Source organism: Anoplopoma fimbria, chromosome 13 (assembly GCF_027596085.1).
Source record: "Anoplopoma fimbria isolate UVic2021 breed Golden Eagle Sablefish chromosome 13, Afim_UVic_2022, whole genome shotgun sequence".
NCBI lineage: Eukaryota > Metazoa > Chordata > Actinopteri > Perciformes > Anoplopomatidae > Anoplopoma > Anoplopoma fimbria.
In genome coordinates this window covers 28,112,081-28,125,842 of record NC_072461.1, presented here as the reverse complement: position 1 = coordinate 28,125,842, position 13,762 = coordinate 28,112,081, and the positions used below count along the sequence as shown (strand labels likewise).

The 13,762-nt window shown below is 39.2% G+C and overlaps 1 protein-coding gene across 2 annotated transcripts; it reads left to right on the top strand.

Moving 5' to 3' along the window:
• The first annotated feature begins 5,018 nt into the window (after positions 1 to 5,018).
• LOC129101541 (RING finger protein 223) lies at positions 5,019 to 10,793 on the top strand. Of its 2 annotated transcripts, XM_054611394.1 has the most exons (5): positions 5,019 to 5,106; positions 5,181 to 5,319; positions 7,864 to 8,680; positions 9,301 to 9,546; positions 9,624 to 10,793. In XM_054611394.1, exons 3-5 carry the CDS (start codon positions 8,169 to 8,171, stop codon positions 9,628 to 9,630), a joined length of 765 nt encoding a protein of 254 aa, XP_054467369.1. In that variant the 5' UTR covers positions 5,019 to 5,106; positions 5,181 to 5,319; positions 7,864 to 8,168; the 3' UTR covers positions 9,631 to 10,793. The 2 variants fall into 2 exon arrangements, with proteins under 2 accessions (XP_054467369.1, XP_054467368.1); XM_054611393.1 differs by having other exon boundaries at positions 5,023 to 5,319.
• Positions 10,794 to 13,762: the final 2,969 nt, after the last annotated feature.

The following is a 13,762-nucleotide window of genomic DNA, read 5'->3' as shown; positions in this document are numbered from 1 at the left end:
GAAACCAACTGCTGAGTTTGAGAAGCTAAAGAGAGGATAGCATGAAATGTTCAATGGTTGTTTGTTAACTTGTGTTAGCTCATCTGCTGCTGTCTCATGTTGTATCGGTAACTCCCAACACACACTTACACACAATCACACTAAAGCTTTCAATGCAATGCTTATTTGTGTACTACTGTTTGACACAATAGGTTAATGTTAAACACCATAATAATTATTGGAAAAGTCCTGAGCCAAAGAACCGGCTCTTCGGTGGAGGGGGGGAAGTTTACCGGACAGCACATTTTCCAAAACAACCACATAGTCTTCATCCTTGCAGACTTTTGTCTGGCAACAGCTGATAACACCTTTTTGAAAATACAATAAAGTATTAATCTCTGCTTTACTTTGTTGTCAAAGTTTGATTTTGAAGGAGGCGCGTCACTGGAAAACAAGACACGGACGAAAAAGGGAGATTTATGTTTCAATGGAATTATTAGTTTAAGTGGTTGTTTGACAAATGTTCGCCAGGTTAACTTGCCCACCTGCATTACAGAGCAGCGTAGTGACTAGGGCTCAAACCCTTATCCCTGCGACTACTATGGATATGTAAAAAAAAAAAGAAAATCTTGTTATAAATGGATTTAAATGTCCTTTAAATTGCCTCAAATCCCTGTGTGTGTCAAACAACCTCCCCCGCTCCTGTAACAGTAGATGCCGCTGCCTATTGCCTGCCCAAAGCTAAGGCCATTGAGTCCCAGCCTGTCACATGACCCGGCCAATAACAAAATGGCGTCTCACAAGCGAGGGGCCGTACACTGAAGAGCGGCGCTATATGATCCTGGCTCATTCCTGCCGACATGTGATGTGTGAAGCAGTGTAGTGCCCAGGATCTACAAAGAGTTGACTAAACGTGTCTGAACATGGCTCCCCCTGCAGAGAGAGCAGCCCTGATGTCAGGTTTAGACGACCACATAGCACATAATGATCATTTTCAAATATATATTTTAAGTTTGAAGTTGGGTGAGCTATAAAAAGCATGCCATGTAATCCACCCCTGAAACATTTGTTTTATGGTAGCTTGTACTTTAATTGGTAGCAGTAGTACTAGTGTTGATAGCGGTAAAAAGTTAATGTTTTATCAACGCCGTCGTTTTACAGCTGCTGTAAGATTTATCAAAGAATGATTACATTTCCTATAATAAAAAGGCATCAATACATTTCTCAGAATAAGTGCACATTCTAGACACTGTAGAAAACTTAACAGGATTTAAAAGCAGAATCTTTAAAGAATTCACCCTAATTATGAAACAATTTATTCAAACTATGATTTCCGTGTCATCACTCAACCGTGGTGGCTGTTGCTGTTGTCGTTGGTTGACGGTCTCCCAATATGGATTTTTGGAGAAGTATATTTTAAGAATGAATATATTCTTTTTAGGTCAGGTCATGTGGTTAGTTTGGTAACAAACAGTGATTCTGTTCCAGCTAATCACCTGAACGGTCAGCAAACACCTGAGGATTAATAATCAGTTTTTACTCATCAAACTAGAATGTTGACTGTTTTACCGTTAAACATATATTAGTTTGTTTGAATTTATATTTCAGTTGTTTCTACTCACCAGGTGAGATCTTGTTTGCTTCCATCGGTGAAATTATAAATTCCAGACTGAAGCCAAACTCACCTGAGTCAACCTTTGCTCTCAAGAATGAACAGGACACACCTGACATCGCCTGATAACTTTACAGCTTAGTTAATGTTTAACAATCAGAGAAGCTAGAAAAGCCTGCTGCAGATCAGTATGTAACATGTCTACTCAAGTTAAGCATAGAACTACACCGTGTTCAATCTGACAATAACAACAAGTGATAATCATTTCAATTAAGAATGTCCCAAACCGAGTCTTTTTATATTGTATATCTAACAATGTCGGCCAGTTCTTACTGTAAATACTGCATTTACCTAAATAAGTAGCTGCCCAGTGAACACTCAAATCAGTGCCACCAGTCAAACTGTGAGATGGAAAGTTGAATAACATCACAGCTTTCTGCTTTCATTTAATTTCATCCCACTGATGAATATAAACTATCTATACACCCTGTTTAAAATCCCCTAACCTCGAAACTATGCTACCTACAACATTAAGCAACATTTGAAGGAGAGGATCAAATGTGTCCCAGACTTTCTTAATACAATACTCACGTAAATACATTTGGTTATTGGTGGTGCGGTAATTCTTCTTCTTCTTGTCCATACTGGTTATGATGAAATGTCTTCTTAACGCATGTTTGTCGTAAAAAGATGGGAGTCAAAAAAACGTCCGTCCCCAATCACATGAGGAAAAATCAAGTGTCTATCTTCTATTGCTATGGCAACGGTAGCGGATGTTCATGCTGTGGTCTATAGCTCCAGTGAATTACGCTACATTTCTGTCTTTTTTCTTCTTCTTTTTTTGTGTAAATCACAAATACATATGACAGAATACATTAATTGAACTGAACAGGAAGTGTTGGGTGTTTGACTTTGAGACGGTCAAAGTTGATGGACAATTATTCTTTTATGGGAAGATGTCGACCATATTATCTGCCCAGAGAATTGTTTTTGTTGCTGCCGTTTACATTCCTTAAAAACATTAAAAAAATACTACAGGAATGTAGACTTACCTTGTGAATCCTTGTGTTGCATAATGACAATAAAGTATTCTTGAATCCTTTTCTAAAGTTATTGTCTTTTCATTACTAAATTCCAACTTTTGAGTTTCCTTCCTTCCTGTCGTATGCATATTAGTAGGTGAAACAAACTTAAGGTGTACTGACAATATAATTCTGTGCAATATAAAAATATGTGCAATACAATAATTATTCTGTCTGTATATATGATATTTAAGTTATTGTGGATTTTTTAGCTTTTTTTACTTATTTAAATTCTTTACAGTGTTATTACTTATTTATGAAACTTGTTTTGATCTTGTTTTTTTACTATGTCTCTTGTTTGCAATACACTCTCTGCTGCTGTAATCCTGCAACTCCCCCCTGCGGGACTAATAAAGGATTATCTAATCTTATGTTATCTTATTTTAGTAATCCTACACAAGACAAGGACAAATGTTCAATTATTACTTTTGAATTCTGTAAAGGAAATAGGAAAGTGGGAAGATTATATTTGCAGACAGTTATAGTGTGACAGTGATTAATGTAACAGGTTGCTATGAGGTCGGTGAATATGACAGTGTAGTGTATACAACGTGCTGAGATTTATATTTCAACAGATATGCATGTTAAAATACAGTGTGTTTAAACAATAATAATAATATATATAATTTACAGGGAGAGTGGATGTTAAGCGTAACTGGGTTATTGCATGGGGATTTACATTTACTCATTTGGCATCAAGTTTTGTCCAAAGAGACCTAAAAATGAGGTACAATCCAAAAGAAGTGGTGTAATGTAACTAAGTATGAAGTATTTAATTTAGTATTTAAATTTTATGCCACTTTATACTTTTACTCCACCACATTTATTTGACACTTAGAGTTCCTGTTTACATAAAAAAAACATGATATGTGTTTATGATTTGACGCAGATACTTCTACGATAATCTAACCAGTAAAATAAAAAGTATCTACAACACTAACATTTACTTACATGGATCCATTGAGTGATGAAAACAGAATAATGTAATATTCTATAATAATATAACATTGTAAAAGGAGCCATTCTGCATAATGAGTACTACATTTAACCGATAACACTTCTGTAAGCAGGCATTTCACTTGCAGCTTGAGTAGTTTCACACTGTAGCATTGCTACTTTTACTTAAGTTTACTTAGTAAAAGTTCTGAGTACTGCACAAAGGTTGACAACTACTGTGCTGTAAAGTTTAATGTAACAGTTCTTTGTGATTTTTCTGCTTCCTGAATTGTAGTGAAATCACTTTAATATAAAAAGTGATTGAATTTCTCAGGTTATTTCTTTTTTTTAAACCCTCATTCTTTATTTAAACATGAATGTATTAGCACTTACTGTTTATATGATGGAAAACAATGACTAGAATAAGCTAGATACAATATAGAGTAATATCATTTCGGGGTCCATAAATGGATTTCTTCTCTGCCATCTTGGTATTAACGCATATTTTTGGTGTGGCAGTTGACATTTTTAGGCATTTTGTTGACAATTAAACAACAGTTGAAGCAAAAATGATAGTTAGGGACTGTAAAAAAATGAAATAAACAATAATATTTCAGTTATTGTGGATTTTTTTACTTTGCTTATTTGTAATACTTTTTATTTTCATTTTCTTTTATCTTGTTTTTCTTTTACTGTGTCTCTTGTTTGCACTTTACCCTATGCTGAGACCAGGGGCGCCGCTAGGGATTTTGGGCCCCATGAAAATAATCTTTACAGGGCCCCCAACACAGCGGCAAAATTTTTTGATGCTATTTTACATACAATTATGCATTTTAATGGTATTTTTGACTATCATTACCATATTTGTGAAAGAAGAACAGCATGACAGTTGACATGTACAGTAGGGGAAGAACTGAGCACTCTGAATACAATGGAATTCATTTTGAGTCATTTATTTGCTGCACCACTGATTCTTAAATTGGAAATAAACTCTTCCATGAAAAAATAGCAATTATAATCAGTGGAGAGAAAAAAATCTCAGCAAAAACAAAAACGCCATCAGAATACAAAATGGCCATATATGATTTCTCATCATTTAAGTAGAACTTAATATATGAAAGAATGGCAAATATATATATAATATAACGTTGCCGACTGAGTCAAGCTTCCTTTTGCAACCTTTCAATCACTGGTCCTTGCTCAACTCTTCTCACCAAAAGCTTTTTTCTGTATTATAATTTCATCATCATTAGGGGCCTCTCTGGGCCCCCCTCCATCATGGGCCCCTAGAATCCGTCTCCTTTACCCCCCCTTTTCGGCGCCCCTGGCTGAGACTAATGCAGGGTTACCTGATCTTACCTGATATTAAGGGGCTTAATTGGCGGTGGCTGGGCTTCAGGGTCATCAGTCTCTGGGGATCAGTCTCTGGGGATCAGTCTCTGGGGAGAAGGCCCAGCTTCTCTTCGGCTCCCCGTTAATCAGCATCACTTTCTTCAGGTGTGTTCATGCTGGAACGCAGCCAGGAGCACAACAGGTGAGTTGACTGATCCGTTTCCTCGTTTTTCTCCCAGCTACTCAAACGAGGCAAACTACCAGGCTGCCGGCGGGGAAAGAGAGACGTTGAGGCCGGGATACCAAGCACCGAACCCCGGGGTGATGATGTCTCAGAGTCGGGTGACAGGAGCCATCACTCACCGGTGGTTTTAAAAGGTAAGAGCAGGTTCTTCATCCACACTACTCCACCAGGACACGGGTTCCTCTGCCCATGCTGTGCTTATCTGTGACTCTTCTTTAAGTCAGTTCATGTATATATGTTCTCAAACATTGTTATACATGATGAGTTGTCTGAGTTTGGTGCCCCCCCCCCTCGAGAAATAGTTTATTCTTTGTAATTGCGCACATTTTAATAGTACCTGCTTTGAAAACAAACATATTTATGCTGATTTTAAACTTTTTCTTTTATGTTTTGAATCATTGACACTGGTGTTTCTACATTGGATTCCATAGAAAATGCATGGGGGTCATTTTTGACCCACTTATGGAAGCTTGGGGTAGTAAACAAAAAACTACAATTTCTTAAAATGTATAGAGGGTAAGTTAAAAATGTTAATGGCATTATATCAAAAACATGTTTTTTGAGGAATACCTGGAACATGAAATGATAACAATTTTTCATTACAAAGATATTTCAAGAAAACAACCTCACCGGGTCATTTTTGACCCACTTATGCATCTAAGGGGTATTTAGACGTTGAGCTTCAGTGACTCTTCATCTATTGGTATTTAAAGGGGTAATACTTACCACTTAATATTCTGGTCTGGTTGTGGTGCCCTCTTTAATGGTTAACTGATATAATATGACGGGAAGCAGGAACTAACAGGAGGTCAGCTGGTTGGATGTCATTTACATGAGGATGCAATACTGAATACCACACACATGACCTTTTATGTGCAGCCGTTAGTACTCTGATACCATTCTGACACTGTGAAATGCTTTAATAACGCCACACTTCTTGAGTTGTATCTCCTGTTTGACGTGGTAAAGGATGTCGTTGTCACATCTCCAGATTGGCTGGTTTTGTGCAGATTAATAAGGAAGCCCAGATGTTCAAGAACATCAGAAGAGCGCGTTTATCGGCCATCGGATGTAAAAGATACAGAAGCAAAATATACTTTATGGCAAATTTCATTAAATAGTTCTGATGATTTGGACTTTCTATGATTGATCAGGGTTTCAGGTGAGGATGCACCTACAGTATTGATTCCGCATTATATGTTCTGATAGTGCAAAACATGAATAAAAAAGAGTCACTAACTGTTCTCTGAATCGGATTTAATTGTGCTAAATCTTGACAGATATTCAAACTAGATTATGTTAAGTTTATTGGCAATTTTTCACAATTAATGGTCCAAATCACATAGAATCTGATCAAACGGCAATGTGTGTGTATATATATATATATATATCAGTCTATATATATCTCCCCCCTGTGAAGATAACAATCTTGTGAGGGAGGTGACTCAACTGTTTTTGGATCCGTTAAGAGGACAGACGCAGTGTGAGCATTGTAACCAGCTGGAGGTGATCCCTGCTGGGTGTTCCACAGCATCACAGCATGACGGTCGGCTCGTTTTGCATGTTATTTCCCTTTTTAAGTAAAACAGACGATGCAAATGAGGTGTTGGAGCCAGTTAGACAGGAACTGTGCCACTCGATCGAGCTAATGTGACAGACATGACTGCAGGAGGTAAGAACGTTCTGTCTTTTTAATACGTATCTGTAAAGCTTTGGAAACATATTCCAGATGTCTTGTGAATCTTTTTAGACGGTTAAATCTGGTGTCTTTGAGACGTCTACTCACATTTTAAGATTGATTTATGCACAACTAAACAAAGTTGTAAAGTTAAGAGCCCGTGGCGGGTCAGAAGGGATTAGTTTGATTTGAATGCGCTGCACAAGGCAACATTTTGTTTAACTGCTTTTTATTCTTTAGTGATGCACCTTGATGGGCAAATCCAGGAAGCAACCAGTGTCAGTGTAGTTTCCTTTTTGTCGACGTTGAGCCTTGCTTTGTTGGCGATAATCCTCGCAGAATTTACCTTCAGGTCTTCTTGATTTATACATCTAAAATATATATTTGAATATGACCATAAACAGTTATTTGTCTGCAGAGTTTATCGTCAGGAAGACATTGTTTAGATGATGATGATGATGATGATGATGATGGAAAAGTGCAGTCAAAGTAAGTTGTTGCATTTCACTTTTATATATCAGCAAGTTTAGTTTGATTGACCTTCCAGTGATGGGAGGAGCATAAATAAAAAGGATTCATTGTGGAAGTTGTTGGTGGTTTTCCATGAAATCAGTCGGCCTGTAGAGTCTGTATGATACGTAGTTCCCTCTGTGCTGTCGGAGGTTCAAACTTGACCAGATGAGTAGTGTTCTTCTGACTGTGGATGGGGTCGAGGTCAGGACCAGTTTGACTGTAAATGGAGCATCATTTACTAAATGAACATCATGCTGTATTGAAGAAGACTTGAAACTAGAGATTGAGACCATAAACTCATGTTTACAATGTTTACTGAGGGAATAAATCAAGAGAGAAGTAGAGTCATTTTCTCATAGACTTCTATACAACCAGAGGAGTCGCCCCCTGGTGGACAGCAGAGAGAATGCAGCTTTGAGACATTTTTCAGAACCGGAGGATTACTGTTTGCTTCCTGTGTATCGATGTTTTCTTTTTTGTTTTAAAGACTGGGGCTGCACCTGAAGCACCTTCATCACTTCGTCATCATCGTCCATGTGACGGCTGAAGACTCCACATCCTCCATCTGTTCATCGTCTCCTCGGAGCTTCACTCAGTTCTTCCTCCGTCGAGTCATGAATCCCCACGAAAACACACAACCACCACCAAATTCACCTCCTGACCTTCACGATATTTCCCATGATGCCTCTCTGTCGGCCTCCTCTCCGTCTCCTGCGCTCATCCAGACGGGTCACAGCTCGGTGACGGTTCTGAGCCGTAACGTCCATCACTATCGGGCCTCACCGGACCAAGATGGAGGTCACGACCCGGTCCCATCAGCGTCTCCATCCTCAGAACCACGCTTCGTCTTCAGATCCAGTCCTCAGTCCAGCCTCGTTTCAGTCCCGTCTCCGGTCTCGGCTCCCACACCGCCACCTCGCCCCACCCCCCTCCTGCCAGGTCTCCATCATCGTCCCGTCCCCAGACCTCCACCCGTCCCCTTTCCCGACTCAGTGCTCCGAGGACGACGGCCCGGACCTGGAGTGCTCCGTCTGCTTCAGCCAGTTCAACAACGTCTTCCGCTGTCCCAAGATGCTCCAGTGCAAGCACACGTTCTGCCTGGAGTGCCTGGCGCGCATCAACGTCAAGTCGTCGGAGCCCGGCGCCATCCAGTGCCCGCTGTGCCGCGGCCTCACGCCGCTGCCGGCCCTCGGCCTGCCGCGACTCGCCACCAACTTGGACATGCTGTCCTACCTGCCGGCCGCCATGCAGAGGGTCTACAGCATCCGCTTCCAGCGCAGCAAGGGGAAGCTGGAGGTCAAAAGGTAACCGGACCTCTGCGCTTCTAAAGGACATGGGATCAGTTTAAAAACATGATTCCTATTCTCAGTTTCTATGACTTTTTTTTAAAAGCTTCATGTTGATGATTTTAACTCCTCTGTGCTCAGGTAATTTTTTTTTCTTCCATGGCATTTTTGTAATGCCCCGCTCCATAAACTTTCTTTATTAAATATTCAATATTGTGGAAATTGGTAATAAAAAGAGTTATTTTATAGAAATATTATCAATAAAATAACTAAAAACATACAAATTAAGGCTCTACAGCCACACTCACAGTGAACTGGAGGCAGATTCTTATCTGAATGTGTTTCCTTGATAATCATTACCTGTTACATTTTTTAGTCCAAATAAACTTTTAGACAAAAAAGCTTTTTTCAACACAAATCTGATTCATTCTGTTCTGAAAAGTTAAAATGTTCATTTTTCTTCTTACAGTGATTCAAATTCTTCAGACTCTTAAGGTTATTTTAAACATTTAATTCCTACGTTTATAATATTTCCCACAGAGACATTTTTGCCTTTTTATAGTTACTGAAGATACGTTTACTTAAGCATAAAATTCACAGCTTCACCTGATCAATGACGCTCTCTGTTTCTCTTGAAGGTCGTCTGAAGGTCAGAGGTCGCTGACATCTCTGAGTATGACGAACCGCTCCCTGGACGTGGGGCTTCCCAGCCCGCCTTCCAGGGCCATCGGTGAGGTGCCCGGCGGCGGCGGCGGCGGCGTTGGCGACGCTCTGTTCAGACTGACGGGCCGGCCGGCGTGCCGCGCCGTCCTCCTGACGTCCGTGGTGATGATGATGGCGCTGCTGACGGGCATCATCATCTTCCTCATCCTCTTCAATAGAACGTGAGTGACATCACGTCCTGTCTGCTTTTGCATTTTCTGTGGCGGAGAAACTCGAGCTGTAAAATTCCATCTTCTAGTGAATGAGCAACATCTGGCTCAGTGCTGGTTAGAGGAAGAGACGATCCAGATGTGTTGGAGGCTCTAAACCATCACCATGACAACGTCCTGCCCAGAGTCACAAACAACACTGTAAACTGAGACGCAGTCGACTTATGACGTTACCGGAAGCTTCAAATACGCAACAAGTTTTTTGGGGGAAAAATGCAAAAAAATCACCACTTTTTAATGTCTCCAATTTCATGTTGCAAAACGTCATCCTAGTAAAACGAGACGGCAGAGAAGAGTCGAACAGTAGACGTGTTGTAAGACTATGAAACAAAAGATTAATGGATGGTTTATTATATTAAAAGCTCAAAGCCTCTGGGTTAAACATGAAGGTATTAAAAACATACTGTTACTAACCTAAAATAATATTTATAATAACAATAATAATGTATATAAACTCTTCTTCAAATTCTCTGTTTAAACTTTCAGCACTTTAAAAAAAAGAAAAAGCCAGCGACTGGATGTTACATGTCAGTGTGTGTGTCGGTGTTTACTTCCTGCAGCTCTTTCAGTGTGACACAGATCGAGACGCTCTAACGTTCACGTGACGCTGGAACAACGTTTCTGGAGAACGAAGGGTTAGGTCACCTCTAGAGCGGACGGTCCTGCTTTTATGCCTCCAGGTTTTCAGGTGATGTTGCATATGAATCATCAGAATGTCTCTCATGAAAACTCTTGGTTCGGTTGACTAAACGATTGTCTGCAAAGGTTTATTTATTCTTTTTTAAACGTTCTTTTTCATTACCCTCTAATATTTTTGTGTGGAGGCAGAAATCTGATACAATAACCTAAAAACCTGGAGGGATAAAAGAGAAACTATCTGCATGACTGGACACAGGGAAGAGTTTTTGCTCTGGTGAATCGACCCTTTTAAAAAAAAAAAGAGGAGGATGTGTTTTAACGGAGCGATAAAGGTCTCATGAATTTACCTTTTCCACAAAAAACACTTTGACTTGCAAATCAAACAAGCCGTCCAAAGATCACAAAAGATCTTTCTGTTACAGTTTGAGAGGGAAATAGTTTTAATCCCATGTTGTTGTTTTATGTGTCTTCTATGTTGTGTACTTTGTGTTTTTAGGCTCTGACCTGTTTTACTTGGAAATGTAAAATAAATAATTTTTATATATTTATACAACAGTTTTAGCAAAGCTTGCACTTTCACCATGTTTGCCTCCTGTTCAACTTCAATAAATTCCTATTTTTTAATTGTTCACTTTGTGTTTTTTATGAAGCAGCTGAATCTTTTTAGAGGTGAACTGATATGAGTTTAGTTTTCTTTAGAGTTTAGAAAAAAACAAATGTGGATCCTCGACCCAGATCAGGATAAACTGATGAAAACATTTCACTGGTTGTGTAAAAATGTTTTGTGTTCAGAGTAAACAGGAATAAAAAATAATAGAATAAAAACTTTTTTAGTAGAAAAAGACAATATTTGTTAATAAATTTAACTTTAAATTGAATTTGTATATTTGGTAAGTATTGAATGATTGTGTTGCAGCAGCAGGTGGCGCTGTAGCATCAACAAACAGAAAAGGAGACCAGTGTGTTTGGAAAGTCCTGAAGGAAACCTGAAACCTCAACAAAGAACCAACGGAGTCCGAGTTCCTCAGGTTTACAGAATAAAACAGAAAATCTAGCCAGTGAGATGGATTACGTCTCTGACATGACAACAGGAAGTGAAAACTCTGGTGGGTTTATTGTCTGTTAAATTACTCATGATTGAATATAAATTTATCAGAGAATTTTCATTTATTTTACCAGTTTATTTGACAGCGAAGTCAAATAGATCAACAAGGAAACACTGAGCCCAGTTTCTGAATGTAAATGAACAAATGAACTTGAATTCCAGTGTTTATGTGAATCAGCTGCTTAAATGACGTAAACTTGTTTTTTGCCATGCAGATGCTAAATTAAGTGGAGATTGAATTTCAATTTACAATAAATATAAATTTTGGTATGAGGCAAATTAGCGACATTAATAAACTTTAAACTGAAAAACCATAAAGGTTCCATTTTTCTAAATTGCAGTTAAATTACTGGGATGGTTAGTGAGAAATAAACACTTTTCATATTTGATCCCCGGACAGATAAAGTTATACACTATTGAACCTTGGTGAGGACGCACCGAACACACCTGTCATCACAGAGGGGCGTGGCCACGGGAGGAGAGGACGCAAACGTAGGAAAACAAGTCGTCAGCTGATTGATAAAGTTTCCTAAGAAGAGGATGTGTGAACGCCCAGGCAGCAGAGGGCGGGGTAAATAATGTCTTGTTGATTAATTAGTTTAGACCGCATGACGTGAGCGCTGATTACACAGACGTGGGACATTCATTAATGAGCTTTAGGCCTGACGGTGGTTTATTATGTCGTTGTGTCAGCTGGAAGCTTTAGTTTATTTAGTTTCACTCACACTAAAGAGTCACTGAACTAAATGTTGTGGCTGCACTGTGATGAATCAACGCTGGTGTTGATGATGACGTTTGGTTCTGGATTTATTTAAATCAGCATTTCATGGTTTTAATTTGTCTCAAAGCGCCATCTACTGTTTTAATACAGCACTAATCCTTCAAGGCTAATCTGAGATAAAGTCCACTGAGATCCTTTGAATCTGTTATTCACATTTTGCACAGCAGAATGTGAAATATCAAAATGTCTTCCCTTCTTTCTTTGGGAACATTGTTTTTTAAACATTTCAATGATTTTTCTCACGCTTCTGGTTGCAAACTTGCGATCCTCAGAACACCTTTGCTCCTAAAGGACGAGGCCTTTTCCCTGCATCCAGCTTTTTTTAAGACGTCAAATCGTGATTACGTCATCATTTACTTATTCTACCTCATCAACAGCCCTAAATTGCCCCTCGTGTGTTGCAGGCCTGAACGTCAGATATGGATGTATATTTACAAATGAAATGAAGAAGACCAGACAAAGCGTGTGTTCATACTGTCTGCAATAAAATACAAGTCAAAGTAAATCACTGCTTTCTTTCTTTATTTGCTTTTTTCCTACTTTTTCAGAGTTGGGTTTGTATTTAGGTTCAATCTTTTGACTTTGAAAGAAGCAGAAACTCCCTCTTTTAGTGACCAAAGTGTGTCGGTTTCAGTTTTTGAACTTCGTATCATCTTTTACCTGCAAAGTTCAATCTTTTCAAACTCCTTCCACATTCTTTCTCTTTATTTAAAGGACACGTTTGCACTTTTTTGAATGTCCATTGTGAACAGGAGGAATTATTTAAATGTACGTGCAGTACAGCGGACTTATCCTCTGATGTGGAAAGGACAAACTCTTCAGCTCTTCTGATGCTTTATAACTCTACACTTTCTCCTCCTCGCTGTGTTTCTGTGCTCAGATTCTGTTCATATTTCTATAAATATATCAACATGTTTCTGTTGAATGTAAAAACACCTGTGTGATGACGCAATACCGGTTTCTCTGATCCTGCAACACCCTTTTAGATCAACCAGAGAAGGGATGATCTCATTATCCTCAGTGAGGGAGTGCGGTTTTCTCCAGTTCGTTGACCTCATTCAGAACACACATCTTGTTGTTGTGTGATAGAGGGCTTGTTGTTGAAACAGGAGGGAACATCCTCATTGTCTCCTGACGCCAGTTTCCCAGGATTCCCTCCTCTGCGTGGGCATGTAGGCCCAGAGAGTCTGGAACCAAACAAACAGCGTTGGTTAGTGGGATTATTCTGCTGGTCAGCTGATCAGAGAACCACAGAGGAGAGAAACGTTACGTATTCTCTGAAATCGCTCTGCAAGTATGTAATAAGTCATAAAATAATATAATAAGTCACTAAATAACACACACCCAAACCCCACTGCATCAAAGGACAGCGGAATCTCCTTCTCTTTGAGCTCATGAATCCAACACTTACCACATGATTTATTCATATCAAAATAAACAACAATCAAAGTTAAGGAAATTATCTTTAGGTATTATTCATTAAGAGTTCAACAGTCAGAATGACCTGCCTCAGACTGTGTGTGTGTGTGTGTGTGTGTGTGTGTGTGTGTGTGTGTGTGTGTGTGTGTGTGTGTGTGTGTGTGTGTGTGTGTGTGAGAATGTGTGGTTTCATCAGGTTTTGCTGGTTTTGCTGGAAACACTGA

Coding starts and splice junctions, on each gene's coding strand:
- LOC129101541 (XM_054611394.1), top strand. CDS start 8,169: ATGGAGGTCACGACCCGGTCCCATCAGCGTCTCCATCCTCAGAACCAC. Junction 8,681..9,300: donor GGGAAGCTGGAGGTCAAAAG/GTAACCGGACCT, acceptor TTTCTCTTGAAG/GTCGTCTGAAGGTCAGAGGT.